The sequence below is a fragment of the Mastigoproctus giganteus genome, chromosome 7, assembly GCF_048544385.1.
Source record: "Mastigoproctus giganteus isolate SK-2022 chromosome 7, ASM4854438v1, whole genome shotgun sequence".
In the NCBI taxonomy this organism is placed as follows: Eukaryota; Metazoa; Arthropoda; class Arachnida; order Uropygi; family Thelyphonidae; genus Mastigoproctus; species Mastigoproctus giganteus.
Window position 1 is genome coordinate 179,781,294 of NC_143581.1, and position 16,982 is coordinate 179,798,275.

The 16,982-nt window shown below is 35.9% G+C and overlaps 1 protein-coding gene across 2 annotated transcripts in view; it reads right to left on the reverse strand.

Annotated features, from left to right (window-relative positions):
* Window positions 1–16,982, reverse strand: part of LOC150083367 (solute carrier family 12 member 2-like) — a 451,471-nt gene that overhangs the window by 201,896 nt on the left and 232,593 nt on the right. For both annotated transcript variants that reach the window (XM_090377993.1, XM_090377992.1), the window contains exon 16: window positions 14,948–15,082. In XM_090377993.1, coding sequence (XP_090234119.1) covers window positions 14,948–15,082 — 135 coding nt within the window. The remainder of the gene's footprint in view (window positions 1–14,947; window positions 15,083–16,982) is intronic.

Consider the following 16,982-nt stretch of genomic DNA (forward strand, 5'->3'; position numbering starts at 1 on the left):
ATCTTTTACCATGTGGAGATGGAGGAGAAAATGATGCCACTAGTAAAAACTACAAATTGTGTTCTCCCACCACAAGATTCACAAATGGGCTCAAGTGCTTTTTAACAACTAATCATCCAGATCCCCAACCCTTCACTTCTCCCTGTAGCACCAGATGTGGCAGTATGTTAGTTTGCTGACAAAAGTTAGAACACATTTAAAAATTAAAAAGAACAATGGTAAAGTTAAAGTGATAATCACAAAACCCTAACTAAAGGCTACTCATGTTGTAATCTCTGCTGTATGGGGGGGAACCATTACTGTACATACATAAAATGGAGAAAAAGTTGCCCAAGCATGTATCTTTTTCCAACTAGTTGCTTTAGTGATGATGCTCCATTTTGCCATCTACATGGATTGGCTGGGGTTCTGATAAAATGATATTCTGATGGTCTTAAATTGGAAACCACATTACTTGTAGAAGAGGAAGAGTGGTCTTGCCTCGATAGACTTTATTAAAACAGATTTTTGAAGATTTTAATCTGAGATTTACTAATTTACATGCTTCTGCTGTTTTTGAAGTTATTTGGAATTGCTTTTATGCATAAAGATTTCTGGAACCAGCTACACTGACTAAATTTGTCTCTGTCTGTATTTTTTGTTTTCTTAAAAATTGCTTTTTTTTTTTTTGTCCAATTTTATGCAGTGCAGAATAGTGTCAGACATTACCCTGTTCTTGTTTTATTCGTTTAATCTGAGTTTTACCAGCTGAAGGGATGATTTAGCCAATGCAGATTTGATTGCAATGCCTAAGATCTAATAAAATGGGTCCCTTAGTGTGTTCAACAGATTGGTTCCTTTATTCCATTCCTCTTTTGCTTCATCTGTTATTCTTTTCAACTGATTATTATACTCTGTTTTTTTCTTTCTTTTTCCATCTTCATTCTTTCTCTTATCATTTCCAATTTAACCTATGTTTTTTTTTTTTTTTAACTATCTGCATGTTCACCTCAATGTGTGCATCTTTACATGGTGAGGGGGACCTCACAGTGATGCTGGTAGTCCTCAAAATTAAAATCACTGGGATCTGATGCCCGCAGTCTAGGTTTTTCAGGTTACCATCAGAGAAATCTAGTATATTTACCAAGTGCTGGATCCATCGAAATTGGGAAAGAGAATCCTGGTGGTTGAGGAGCCCCAGCTTCAACAAATGGCTTTGGTCTTTGCTTTGGCATGACAGGAAATCCTGGAATGGCACCCGAAAGGGTTAACTGTGTCAATGCTATACCTTCTAGCCTTATGGTTCAAGGGGTAAGATTCGGACTGACAGAGGCGCTAATATGGTGCCTGAGTAGCCCCGATGTCTCTCTTCTGAGTGCATTTATTTTGCTTGCCAGGTAACCCTTTGGGCTCCAAAATGAGTGGGGAGCCTGGGCACTGAAACAAAACAAAATCTTGGTGAATCCTGATAATCTAAATTCTTTTCTGAGACCATAACATGGTCCCTATAAGAACATATTGACACAGATTGAATAATACCACTCCAGCAAAATGGCCCAAAACAGAAGATATATTAGGACTTACACTATGCTTTCTAATTATGCATTCTACCAGCGAAAAGTGCATAGAGAAATGTTAATCTTTTTTATTCAGAAGGGTCTGGAAAGGCTGGCAGGCTCCTCTAAGTCACTCAAACAGCTACATTCTGGAGACATCCTAATATAAACTAAAGGTGGTAAGCAATCAGAACAGCTTATTTAGTTATCACAATTGGGGCAGTCCAAATAAGGTTGTTCTCCACAAAACAATAAACTTATCATGAAAAAATAACAGAAAAATTAAAAATTGGCATATGTCAGATTGGAAATATCTGATATATGCCAATATGTGTCCAAGTTCTTTGACATGGAAAAAGAGTATGACACAACTTGAACAGTTGGTTTAGTCTTGGTCTTGGAGGTTTCCTCTCCATTTTTATTAAAAACTTTTTATCCTATTAGTCTTTCCAAATTTGTTTATGATCCATCTTGTCTGAGTCCTTTTGCCAAGATCATGGTGTTGTTTTTTTTGTTTTTTTTTTTTTTTTTTTTTTTTTGATTTGGTAGTTGTTGGCGCATCGGCTTCTGTGGCCATATTGCACCTCCCAAGGTTTTTGCAGTACTTTGATCCAAGCCCGAGGCGAGAATCGAACCCGCGACCTTTGGGTTGCCGGGCAGGTACTTTACCCACTCGGCTAGCCCGGTCGGCAGATCATGGTGTACCTTAAGGATCAGTTTTAAGCAGTGTTCAAAGTGAGGCAGGATGGCGTGGGATGTCATTCCAATACTTTGTATTAACCTTAAAACCATACAGGAACTTTACAATCTGGACATGATTTCCCATCAAAAAACAGAATTTTTAATTTCCATTAAAAATTACTGTTTCCATTTCACAATGTTAAATCCATTTCATGATAAAAAATATTCAGTTGGAAGTCATGCAATGTTTGAAAAGGATGACATAATATTTTTATAACCATATAGAGTTATAAAAATATTTAAAAAATCATCAGTTTGTCCCTATAAATTTATATATTGGGTTATTTGCCCCTTGAGTTCACTGCTTTTTTAAGAACATTTTGTGGTTTTGGTTATAAAAATTTTGGCAATCCCTTCATCGGGTGAAGGGATTGCCATATTACCTGGTGAAGTTGTGCAGCATAACAGCTGTGTTTTGATTCCTGAATGGCAGAGTGCTGTGAGAATGGTAGTCTGAATATCAGTGTTTCAACTTAAATATTAAATTTTATTTAAAAAAAAAATAAATAAATTACTTTTTGTAAATATGACTAAGTGGCTTATGAAAACAGCAAAAAGAAAACAGTGATTCAGATGCAAAAAAAGAAAAAGTGAGTAGTGAAGACAGTGTAGGAGGTGTAGGCATAGCTACAAGTTCTAGCATTGCAGAATGTGTTCCAATGGAAAGTGAAAATGATATCAGTGAAATAGAAAAGGCTGAAGGCATTTTCCTAATTACTGGACAAAAAATCAGTGGCATGGAAAATTAAAAATGTATGATTGGTTGGAAATTCTAAAAATGGCCTAGGATGTACTGTATGCAAGTCAGCCTATCACACTGTTAAGACAATGTAATAGCATTGTTAAGACAATGTGACTGCCCTTTTTCCAATTTTCAAGCATTAATGATCTTCAAGTTGCTAATGGTTTATGCATGGGACAAAAATACTACAATCTGATCATTCTTGCACAGATATTATACATCACATTTCAAGTGAAATGCACAAGAAACTGGTGAAATACAGGGTTGTTAAAATTAAAGTATCCCTATATAGAGGGCTCTGGAGCGAGTTCTAAGGCTCGTACTGAAAATAAATTTGGACAACAGGTACAATAAAGAATGTCCTTGCCATTTATTGAAAAAAAAAAAAAAAAAAATAGTTACAAAATTTGTCACTGTATGGCACGCAACTATCTTAGTTACGATTATGCAAATAATGTAAATTATTTGCATAATCGTAAGTTATTGCCACAGCGCCACTACTCAGCTCTACTGTACTGTATGATTGGTTACTGCAGCAATTGGTTACATATTTGGCACTGCAGCAATCAAAGATAAAAGCAAAGCAGTTTCTTCAAAATCATACAGTAGATGTTTGCCTGCACTACAACAGCAATGCCAACAACGTTGCAGGAAAAGGTGCTATTAGTGAAGCTGTACTATCAAAACAGCAACAACAGCTGCAGCTATCAGAGAATTCCGGTGTCAGAAGCGCATAAGGCATGGACCTATGACTGTTTGTGCTGTCCGCAAAATGATTGCAAAATATGAAGTGACAGGACATCTTGGTGTTCAACCAGGTAGAGGTCGAAAACGAGGGAACTCCTCTCTTGTTGAACATGTGGCTATGGCTGTTGTGGATTTATCAAGTCAATCTCCATGTGGTAGCCCAAGTGTGGCAGCTGTTTCTCGTGAAGTGGACATGCCGTATTCCACTGTAAGGCTAGTAATGCATCAGGTGTTGCGGTACTACAAGATGCATATGCTACAGCAGCTAAAGCATGGTGATGCACATATTCGTTTCACATACGCACTTCAGTTTCTGGCGCGAATGACAGTGGATATCACTTGGCCATCCTTTGGAGCGATGATGCCCACTTCTGCTTAAATGGACAAGTGAATACGCACGACTGTCATATTTGGGCAACAGAAAACCCTAGAGTTATCCATGAGGTCCTGTTGCATTCTCCAAAAGTGACTGTGGTGTGGATTTATGGCCATATTCATGATTGGGCCATATTTTTTTGAACAGGTAACACCGACTGGACCCTGCACCTGTTCCATCACTGGACAGCGATATTATGAAATGTTGGCAAATTTCGCAATAGAGCTGCAACAACGTGGGTGCCTTCAGGATACCACATTCATGCAAGATGGTGCACCACCCCTCATCCACCGCTGTGTCCAAAGATTGCTAAGGCAACACTTTACAGACGAACAGGTCATCAGCCATTGTTTCCAGACATCTTGGCCACCCCGATCACCGGACCTCACCTCACGTGACTTCTGGTTGTGGGGTTTTCTGAAGAACCAGGTGTATTGGGAAGGATATCAAACTCTGGCAGATCTGAAGGACAGCATTAAATGTCATGTGCTGGCTATTCCAGTTGACATGTTACGTTCTGCTGTAGAAAATGCTGTTCTTTGAATGGTAACTGTTGTTGACCAAAATGGAGGACACATTGAACAATTGTAGCACTGTTCAAGTGATTTGTATTGCCACACTGCCATGTAGTGACAAATTTTGTAACTATTTTTTTTTTTTCCCAATAAATGGTAAGTGCATTCTTTATTGTCCCTGTTGTCCAAATTTCTCTTCGGTACGAGCCTTAGAACTCACTCCAGAGCCCTCTACTTTAATTAATTAGGGATACTTTAATTTTAACAACCTGGACAATGACCTAAATGTAGGCTTTTTCATTGATGAATCTACCAATGGAAGCAAAAAGACAACATTAGTTGTATTCTTGGGTGTAAAATTCCCTAAATCAATAGATGCAAGTAATTACTTTTTAGACATAGTAGAATTGCAGAAGATGGATGCTGACACTATTGTGGAGACATTTTTGAATATTCTTCATACATATGGGTTTGAAAATAATTTTTTAATGAGAAATTTTTTATCATTTTTCTCCAATGGAGCTTCAAATATGCTTGGTAAACATGCTGGGTCAGCTTAAACTTTTAGACCAGTTTTCTGACATTATAATTTGGCACTGCAGCAATCATCAATTGGAATTATCTGTTAATGATGTGGCATGAAATTTCAGCAGTTTGTCATATGAGAATGTTTTTTGAAAAACTTTACGACATATACAGTGCATCTCCAAAAAATAGAGTTGAACTTCACTCTGTTGCACAAGAATTGGGTGTTACTATAAGCTCAATAGGATGCATTCTTTGAACAAGATCTTCAAGTGCAAGGTCTTTAAAAGCCATTTGGAATAATTATAAAGCTCTGAACCAACACTTTCATGAAGCCTCTCTTGATGAGGAGCATACAAAAAGAGATTGATTTCAACATGCAGGACTTAAAAAAAAAGTAAATGATACAAATTTTGTTCTTAACATGGGAATAATGCTTGATGCATTAATGGAATTAAACATCTTTCAAAAAAATTACCAGATAGAAAAGTTACATTAACAGAAGCTCATCATTTTATCAACTTAAAACTCCATGTTTTTAAGTCAATGACATATACTTCAGGTGAATTATATGCCATTGACATATAATTCACCTGAAGCAGCACAAAATGCATGTAGAAAATTGGAATTCTATGGAATCAAGTTAGAGCATGGGAAAGTACCTGCAATTAATAAACAGCAATTTTTTCTGAAATTGAGTGATAAAATAAATAATCGAAAATTTACATGCGCTTCACATATTTTATCTTCAAATGAAATGGATAAACAAGTGAACAGAGCTAAATACAATGAACTAATCAACAGTTTGGAAATTTTTGATAATTCTAAATTTCCAACAAATGCAATCCCTGTTTTGGGGACAAGCAAGTTCGAGAGCTTTCTGAGGTATTCAAAGTCTGTGAAAGTAATTCAGTCCAGGGGTTCCGAGAACTTGTATTATTTAATAGCAATATTAATAACATACCAAACAATATTAATAACATATCAAAGCAATATTAATAACATACCACTAAAAGCTGAAATAAACACTTTAATAATATCAACAGCAGAATGTAAGCAGGCATTTAGCAAGATGAATATTATTATTTCTTCAATGCAAAATTCAATGCAATTGAAAACTGAATCTAGTCTGATGTTTATCTCAATGAATGGACTGCTAGTGAATAGTTTCAATCCTGAAGGCTAAGTTAAATCATGGCTAGAAAAGGGTTGCTGAGATGAAGGTAGTAGTAACTGTCAAACTCCTATTAATAGGTTTGCACACAGCCATAGCACTGAGAACATTTGGAAACTTGTTTGAAGGTACATGTCCATGTGAATAACACGTCATAATAAACGCTTTTGTTACTTTTAGTTATATTTTTAATAATAATAGCAATGTGAATTTACATAGCTAAGGCTTATATCAATAACAATTGGTTGTTACCATTTTGCTTTGTTTTTATAGCACAATAAAATTCTATAACATTCAAACATTGCTTAAGTTTCCGTATAAAATCAAGTCATTATTAATATTTGTATAATGCTAAAATCCCACATTTGGAAGCTAACAGCAGGTTCCACTACCTTTTTTCCCCCCAATTTCACCCACTATATATATATATATATATATTATGGCTTTCTACCATCTCACTACCTTTTTTTTCCCCACTTTGCGTACTGGTTTTAAGTGTTATGTGTCTTGACATCAAAATGAACTCCATAACTGAATAACTTCTTCAAAATGTGAGTAGTTCCCTATACAGTCAAATCTCGTTAATACAAAATTCAAGGGACCTAAATTTTCATGTTTTGTAATAACAAGGTTTGTAGTAATGAGGTCCTCCAAAAGTGTCAAAATTTTTATATTTTTATTTATTTATTTTTTTGGTACATACTATATATCTTATAATAATAATAAATAATAATAACATCAAAAATAAATGAAAATTAAAATTAATTTAAATTAATAAAATAAAATAAAATAATAAAAACAAAAACCTTGTCCAACAATACAGTAATAGGAGTAACACATTTTTTAAAGATTTTATTTTATTTGTAAGATAAACTAAGAGAAAAGCAATTAATGGAAATGAAAATATTGTACAGTATATATTTTGATATATACAATATTTTAGTATCACAGTAAAAAGAATTACAATCTTAATATAAAAGTAGACATACAAACCACTAATGTCTTAATAAATTAATCTAATTTAAAGAAAGAATCCAATGTTGTTTGCATAGTTTTTGTCCTATATGCATTTTTAACTATAGAACAGACATTATCAAATGCAATAGTTGTTTCTTTATCAACATTACTGCAAGCCAACCTATTCTCTATTATGCTCAATGTATTTTGGGCATCTTTTTTAGATATGTGCGCTTCTTCACTTACGCTGTCACTAATAACAAAAACATTGTTTTTGCTTGGTGCTCAGCAGCTCTTCTGGTGTTGGCATTGCTGTGATAGCAACTTCATCAACCACCTTCACAAACTCTTCAAATTTTCCAACAAAATCCATATGCTCCTTCAAATTCCCCCATTCCTCAATGTTGCTATTACATTTGTCTGCTGGACCATGTTTTTCTATGATATTCTCTCCAAAGCCACTCTTTTTGAAGCAGTTGATTATTACACTTGACAATACTACCCCAAGCAATAACAAGATTATGGATAGCATCCAAGACATTCCAATTTGACTGTAAATTGTCCCCTCTTTTTATGTTATGGATCAAGTACTTTATCAGACGGGCTCTATATGCTCTCTTGAGGTTATAAATAATGCCTTGTGGCTACATAAAACTGGTGGTATTGGGAGGTAAAAACAACAGCCATATATTTGTCAACTTAAGTGTCTCAGCAGAATGTGATGTACAACGATCTAGAATCATCAAAATGTTCCTTTTTTTTCTGATGTTGTTGTTGTTGTTATTATTATTTGGTTTTTAGGAGCATTAGCAACTAAGGCCATATTGCTCCGGGAATATGTGGTGGTCATTCCCTGACCTTTCTGCATCCTCCGTATTTGGTGGTGACGGGCTCGAACCCCGGTCTAATCAAGAAGCGTGTGCTACGCACTGCTGCTCCTTCCCACCTGGCTATGGGGCGCCTCCGTAGCCAGGTGGGAAGGAGCAGAAGTGCGTAGCACACGCTTCTTGATTAGACCGGGGTTCGAGCCCGTCACCACCAAATACGGAGGATGCAGAAAGGTCAGGGAATGACCACCACATATTCCCGGAGCAATATGGCCTTAGTTGCTAATCTCCTAAAAACCAAATAACCTGGCTATGGAGGTGCCCTTTTTTTTTTTTTTTTCTGAAGCCATTCTTCTGTCCACTTTCGATAACCAAGATTGAAAAATTTTGACCATAAGCCAAGCACTTCTGTTGGCCTCGTAATCACAGGGAAGTTGGTTAACTTCTTCAAAACATCTTGACTAGGAAAACTTACCAATCAGAAGTGGGCATAATTTTGTACTACCATCTGAATTGCAGCATAACAGAAGAGTGTGTCTTTGTTTACTTAATTTTCCACGATGACAAAAATCTCCTCGAACAGCAAATGTTTTGTTTGGCAGCAAATTATAAAATAAACCTATCTCATCAGGATTAAAAATATCCTTTGCCTCATATTTTTCAAGAGTGGACTGTACAGAATACAATCAGTATGGGAGCTGTTTCTTTGTCGACTAATCCAGACTCATCACAAACAATTCGTGAAACCAAGTTATTCCTGTCTTTAAATCTTTGGAGCCATCCACTGCTGCATTTGAAGTCACTAATTCCATGTTGCTGAGCTAGATAATTTGCCTTTTCTTGCAAAATCATGGTACAGTAAACTCCTGCTATTCGTGGGGGTTACGTTCCTGAGAAACGCCGCGAATACCAAAAACGGGAATACTGAGTTATGGCACCCATAGTAATAAAAGGGTTCCGTTCCAAAGTATGAAATATATAAGAAAAACTAGTCTAAAATTTTGTCTATGTATGTATTATATGTACCTACATAATATGACTATGTACATAGACAAACATAGATAGTACATAGCGAAATACAAGCAAAAGGCATCGAAATGAAAATAAGAAACAATTTAATATTAAATGTAATATTTATCTTAAATTTCAAATAAATCTTTCAAAAACATATCAAGAATATGGGTTGCGGGGTGAAAAGTAACTCGTAATCGAAGTTTGTTTCTTCATTTTTTTATTGAGCTCCTTTTGAATTTCCCTATAAGGCAAGAGTAACTGTTCTAGGTCTCGTTTAAACTTGATGCTTCTTTCCAAATTAGGATCCATTTCCACCACCTTTTCTGAAAGTTGTATGGAGAGGCTAAAGATTTCCTTTAATGATTTGCTATTTAATTTTGGTCTAACAACGTCGAGATCTTCCTCCTCAGGATCATTTTGGTTCTCATTTGACCTTGTTACTAATTCATCCAACTCTTCTATTGTAAGTTCATCTACATGAGTCTCAATAAGTTCCTGAATGTCTGTTGCATTGATGTTTTCCAAGCCCCTGCCTTCTATTCTCTGTGAGATTGCTACAATATTGGCAACCAGTTCATTGACATTAGGGATTGTTTTAGCAACAACCACTTTTGACCACAATTTCTGCCAACGTGTTAATTATAGATGCTCTTATCTCATCAACTGATGCCTTGATGTTGATCAGGCAATCTGCGATGTTATAATTTTTCCAACTTTGACTTACAGTTAAATCTGACTCCCTTTCCATTTTTTCAATTAAGCCAGTAAAAGTTCTCCTAACATAGTAGGACTTAAACGCAGCAATCACACCTTGGTCTAGCAGTTGTAAAAGTAATGTGGTGTTGGGTGGCAAAAACACAATTTCAATGTTTGGATGTTCAAATTCTAGACTTCTTGGATGTCCTGCCGTGTTATCAATAAGAAGCAGAACTTTGAAAGGCAAAGATTTTGAAGCTAAGTAACTTTCCAAATCTCACACAAAGCTATCATTAAACCACTCTCTAAAAAGTGTATGTTACCCAGGCTTTTTTATTGGATTTCCAATAAACTGGAAGATGATCTTTATTCTTTTCCCTCAAAGCACGTGGATTCTGCGATTTATACACGAGCATCGGTTTGATCACGTGTTCACTAGTGTTTGCACAAAACAAAAGAGTAAGCCTATCTTTGGAAGCTTTGAATCCAGGAGCAGATTTTTCATTTTGTGTTATGTTCTAGCTGGCATTCTCTTCCAAAACAACCCAGTTTTGTCTGCATTGAACACCTGTTTGGGAATATATCCTTTGTCCGTAATTAATTTTTTTAATTCAGTAGGGAAACTTTCTGCAGCCACGAAATCCGCTGATGCAGACTTGCCTACAAGTTTCATGTTATGAAAGCCATATCGATTTTTAAATCTTTCAAATCAGCCTTTGCTAGCTAACAAATTTATCCCGCCAGTTTCGCTAAAGTGCTGATAAATGTGTTTTGCCTTTTCACGAATGATGAGTGAACTTGACGGAATTTTATTTTGAGTTTGGTCTTCTATTCACAGATTTAAAGCCTTTTCCATTTTTTATAATTTAACATCACGAGTTACAGAGCAAATTTTTGAAGCAATTAGCATGTTTTCACGGACACTACAGCGGATTTTTTCTTCCGATTTCTTGATTGATCATACCATTGACTCATTGAATTTATAATGTTTTGCCACTGACGAGACACTTTCACCATTAGAAATTTTGTCTAATAACTCAATTTTACTTGTCATCACCTTCTTTGATCTTTTCACAATTGCCTTGTTATTCATAGCCATATTTTTGTAGGGGTTAGAAAAGATCTTGTCCACAATAAAGTCACTTTTTTTTAACTGTTAACACAGTTGAAAAAGTCTGTTTACCCTAACACACTGCAAAATGGTAGATTTCTCACTTTTGTAAGCATATCAATTAAAAGCAAATGACGAAACCTTCCATGACAAGTGCATAACACATATTGAACGAGATTGGTGGGAAACATCTGCACTTGCGATTTTGTCACCCTTTTCTCCCCACCCACTGAGCGCTATTTTGACCCGGGCAAGATGATTTTAGGCATGCCCATGCTTTTTATAATGGAAAATGTTCATGGCACTTTAAAATTCACATTTTTTTAAGGTTTGATTTTATATTTAATCAGCAACTGCAAATACGCAAAAACAGATACCGCGAATAGTGGGGGTTTACTGTACTGGCAATTAGATGCATGCATTTGTTGGTACTACTCAAAAAGTTTTGTTTCAAGCTCCTCGTGTTTTGCATCACAAATTTGTTTCCTATTTTTTATCGCTGCTTCAGTGTCACACACTTCTTCAAGTTTATTTCAGTTTTTCAGTATTGTAAATAAAGTAGGTAAAGGGACGTTGTATTCCCTTGCAATGTCTGATTTGCTTTGTACCACTCTATTAGCCTCTTGCAAAATTTTCAGCTTAATTTCTAGCCTTTATTCCATTCATTTACATTTTGTTGCCATAACACTGCTAGATGAAATTTAATATAAACACACTTTAAATTAATTTAAAGACACAAGTTACAAAAAAAACATCAGCTCAGATAAAATGGCACAAAAAATAGATTATACTGTACTGTAGCAAAAGACTCTTTGAACTGGCATAACAATTGCAACTGACCTTAATCACGTGGAGTGTGAGGGAGCGTATGTAAACAACTTAGAAAAACTTGTTTTTATTCATTTTGTTAATTTAACAGCTCATCCTTCACAATGATGTTTTTCAGAGTGCACTTACATTGTAGCTACCATAAACTGGTTTTGTTTACACAAAAGTAAATTCTAACAAGTCAGTGCCATCCTTCGGGAATCAGGGAACCAGGTGGCCAGAGGCAATATTACGGGAAATAATTGGATAACTGTGTCAAGATTTGTATTAAACACAAAATAACAATATTTATTTCTCACAGGGTGAAAATGAATTTGTAATACATATTAACCAAATTTTGTAAAAAACGAATATATTTACATAGAAAAGCCTATCCTTTCGCAGGGGAATGGTATGTATTCCATATAAACAAGTACTTTGTATAAACTGAGGTTGTATTAATTAGATTTTACTGTATGTTGATGACTAGCATACTTTATCAGTCATGCAACATGAGAACCATTAAAAGACAAATGCAACATGCCACTGATCCTCTCACTCCTGGCATTGACCAATGGCTTTAGGGTTTTCTATGCAAAAGACTGTATGCATACATTTTTGTCATAAGCATAATCTTCACCTTGGATCTGAATTAAGGCTTGGACAAAATACTATTCCAGTAATTTAACCCCAGGGGCTCACATCTGGTGAGTATGGGCTTGGAACACCCAGGGTCCCGAGCTGGATATCATCATTCTTCCTTTTCTTGATGATTCCCTTTCTCTCTCTCTCTCTCTCTCGGTAATTCAGAAAATTTTTTTTTGGCTGGTGCAGCATGGGCCTCTGGCTTCCTTGCACTATATGGCTGATAATAATAATACCACACACAAAGTTCTTGAGGCTCATATTTCATAAAAAGTTGACCTTTCTTCAATATATCTGTAAACTGCATACAATGTGCAATTTGAATGTTCTCCGTGCTCTCTCCTCTACTTCTTGGCATGTGGACCGATGTATCTTACTATGCCACTATAGTGTACTTGTGCAACCCAAATTAGATTACAGGTCCTAGTATATGCATCTGTTAGAAACAGTGTACTTCAGTGGCCAGATCCCACCCACATATGGCTATCCCTATATTATTCTTCAAATAGGCCTCTGGGGTTGGGAATGTTCGTGTTCACAATGACGGCATGATCCTACATCAACCATTATAAACTTTTATTAAATAAAATAAAATAAAATAAATAAAAATAAAATAAATTAGAGTTGTTAAGATAATAATAATAAAATGAAATAAAATAAGTAAAATGAATACCGGATAAAACTGATAAAATAAGATACCTGTCTGTACAATAAAAATAAAATAAAATAAAACAATGTAGATAAAACACCAAATAAAAGCAATAAAACATCTTTATCTTGAGCCATCTTTATTGCTTCAACAGAAGCAGTTGTGTTTACATCATCGTTTTAAACTGAAATCCCTGCCAGCCCACTCCATGTGAACATCTGTTTTTGAGTCATGCTGGAAAAACCTTTATAACACACGTCAGACTGCCAATTGTCCATTTGGTATTCATATCCAAGAGCTACTCAGAGATTTACACATCACTACAGCAATCCCACCACCCTGACATGCTCACGTACCAGCCTGCAACCTCCCCTTTAACATTTGGGGGGGGGGGGGGCTGATACTCCATTTTCTGTCTACCTACAACTACTCAGCATATAGAACCGAACATTCTCTGACTTCTTGTCAGTCTACACAGATGGTTTGAAATCAGAACTATCTGAGATCCAGGGAAATTGTTGGGTCATATCTTTGGTAAAGCATACAAGCATGGACATAGGAGGATTCAGGGTAGGAGATGTTCCCCCCCTCCCTGCCGTTTTTCGGAGAATATACACCAATCATTTAAATTCTCTTTAGCTACAAAAAAATTTTTTTTTCATTGTTAATATAGGATTTTATCTATCTTTGCATTGTGTCTCAGCTATTTTCAACTGACTAGTTGGTGCTGATGTAATCGGCATTCTAGTTTAAGGTATCATGCAGTTTGGTCATGCATAATGTTTACTTCAAAGTAATTCAGAGTTTAGCTGTGTGCCTGTGTCCGCCAGTCACATTACGCTTGAATGTCATATTTATTTTGTTCTATGCATTATTTTGTGCCTTGTTTATGGACAAACAAGGCACGAAATGGTGCCCACCCTGTCATTTTTTTTCTGGATCTGCCAGTGAGCATGGAAACCTCATTTTAGGAAGGACATGAATCTGTTGGAATGGGTATAGAGAATAGCAACAAGTTTGAATCAAAAAGGTATCAAAAAGAAATCAAAAGGATATTTTTACTAAGAAACACTTCAGTTCTGCAAATTGCAGCATCTGGAAATAGGGCATCTCAGAGGGTAAAGGTATTTAAGGCTTTGAATGGATTGAGTAACTAAATGTTGATGGCATCCTTACTCTTGCTCAGACAGTACACATGAGGGAGCATAAATTTAAATTGAGGAAAGATGGTTGCAGGACAGATGTCCAGAAATTGGGTTTCAGCCAGCGGGTAAGTGATAATTGGAACAAACTTCTATCTGGTGTTGTGGATGTGGATAGTTTGAATAAATTTAAGAAAGAACTAGACAAATTATTAGGAAGGATGGACAGGTGATGGGGAAATGTTTTTTTTTTTTTTTTAACTATGAACTGGAAAGGTCTGTTCATCAGCACAATCCTCTGCTTACTTCACTCCAAGGACTGAGTACAGTTCTGGTATATAAAACATCCAATATTTTTCAAATCACTTTTCAACACCTTGTTCACTCCATTCCATGCTGTGTTGTAGCAGTGATTTATGCAAACCTGGGGGAATGAATTGGAAAGGCGTGTTTCATCAGCACAATACTCTGCTCACTTCAATTCAGGAATTGAGGGCAGTTTTCATACATGAAACATCCAATATTCTTCATGTCAAACATCTTGTGGATGCCATTCCATGTTATGTTGGAGCAGTGATTTGAGCAAACAATAGTCCAATACACTATGAGCTTGTGGTCCTAACAAATTAGCCAGGGAAGATGTCATATAAGAGAAAATTTGAAAATACATATGCATTTAAAACTGCAAGCTTAAATTTAAAAATTATTACTGTTAATAAAAAATACCGAGAAGGGAAAACTTACCTGTAATACATATTGCAAACCAACCGAAAGCAATTCTGTTTCTATAACTGAATAAAAACTTTTGATTTTTCTATTTTCTAACCATTTACTATGAAATTCTTGCAATGCACACCTGACAGGCCAAGCTAATGGGCCCTATAAAAAAATAGTTTAAAAAAATTTTAAGGTTAAACATTAGAACAGTATCAAATAATAATTTATGTGCACATGAATCAAACCTAACTGATACATATGAAGTAGTGAAAACATGCATTTAGCTTATTGGTAGTTTACACAATAACAATTTCACATTTTGTCTTTTGGTATAAAAACCACAGTAAATATCAAAGCACACAAAGAAATCTTTTTATTATTTTCACATTCTAAACTTAGGTCAGTAAAAAATAGATGGATAGGGTCAAAAGAAAGAATTTTATCCCAACAAAGCATACACTAATTTGCTCCCTACATAATATTAGAAGATATAGGTTGCTATGTTATTGTTTGTTTTTGCACCAGAACAACTAAGACAAAGAGATGTTAGCTTTTTTGTTTACAAATTGGCAGGTTTCCTTGATAAAAAGAGTATCTCGGGATGGGTGAAACTCTTCAACCCTTATTATTCCTTCTGAGTAAAAGGTATTATGTCCTGCTAAAGGTACCTTTGCAAAAATGGAACATAAAGTAATACACATACAGTAGTTGTGATTCTCAGAAGTTTTAGCATTAGCATTAGTAGAGGCATATGAGGCAAGAAAGCAAGCGTATGTAGCATCAGCCAAAAAAAAAAAAATCCTACCATTTCACCCATCCATTGAATCCAAATGTTTGTCTAGTTCTGCCTTGAATTTATTTAAGCTGTCAACTTATACAACTACAGATGGAAGTTTGTTCCAGCAATCAACCACCTGCTGGCTAAAGGCAAATTTCTACACATCTATTCTACAACTGTCTTTCCTCAATTTGAATTTATGTCCCCTCAGGCAACTAATCTGGGCAAGAGGAAGAATCCCATCAGCATTGAGCATGCTCAAACCATTCAATGCCTTATACACCTCAATCAGATCACCTCATAGGTGCCTAGTTTCCAGACACTGCAATTTGCAGAACTTAAGTCTTTCTTTGTAAGAAGCAACCCTTTGTTTCATTCAACAATCTCGTTGCCCTTCTCTGTACTCATTTGAGCAGCTCTACATCTTCCAAAAATGAGGCCTCCAGACATGTATACAGTACTCAAGGTGTGGCCTGACCATTGCCTTATACAAGGGAATTATAATCACCCGCCTTATCCCTGCTAGAAAAATTCCTGTATATCATTGACAAGACTCCATGAGCTATCTTTGCAATCTGTCTGCACAGCTCAGAAAACTTCACATCTGATTGCACAATTACCCCCAGGTCTTTTTCATTCTCTACCACCCTGAGTATAGTATCACACAGTTGATATGTTACTCTGGGGTTACTGCTATCCATATGCAGCACTTTACATTTGTCAAGGTTAAACTTCAGTTGCCACCTCTCAGCCCATCTGCTCAACTTTTCTTGGTCCTGTTGCAGTAGCATACTGTCATTAACAACCCTGCCAACCTTCATATCATCTGCAAACTTGGACATTAAGCCTGATATATACCTTCATCAATATCATTGATAAATACAGAAAACAACAATGGGCCCAACACGGACCCCTGGGAGATACCACTAATAACATTCATCCACGAAGAGCAGTGTCCATTGATAACCACTCTCTGTCTTCTCCCACTCAACCATTCCTTTATCCATAGCAGCAATTGCTTGTTGTTGATATGGGGGTTTTATGGCGCATAAGCTACTTTGGTTATAATGCGCCTGCAGCAACTTGCCTTTAATGCCATACTGCTTCCACTTGTACAGTAGTTTTCCATATGCAACAGTATCAAAAGCTTTCCTGAAATCCAGGTTCTTTTCCAAACCAAAGCATTCTCATTATTTTGCGCCTGTTGTTTTGCTGCTCTAGTCTGAGGCATGATTTTAGTCTAAATTTAATTTAAAATATCTCTTGAAACTAAGAGACAGGAAA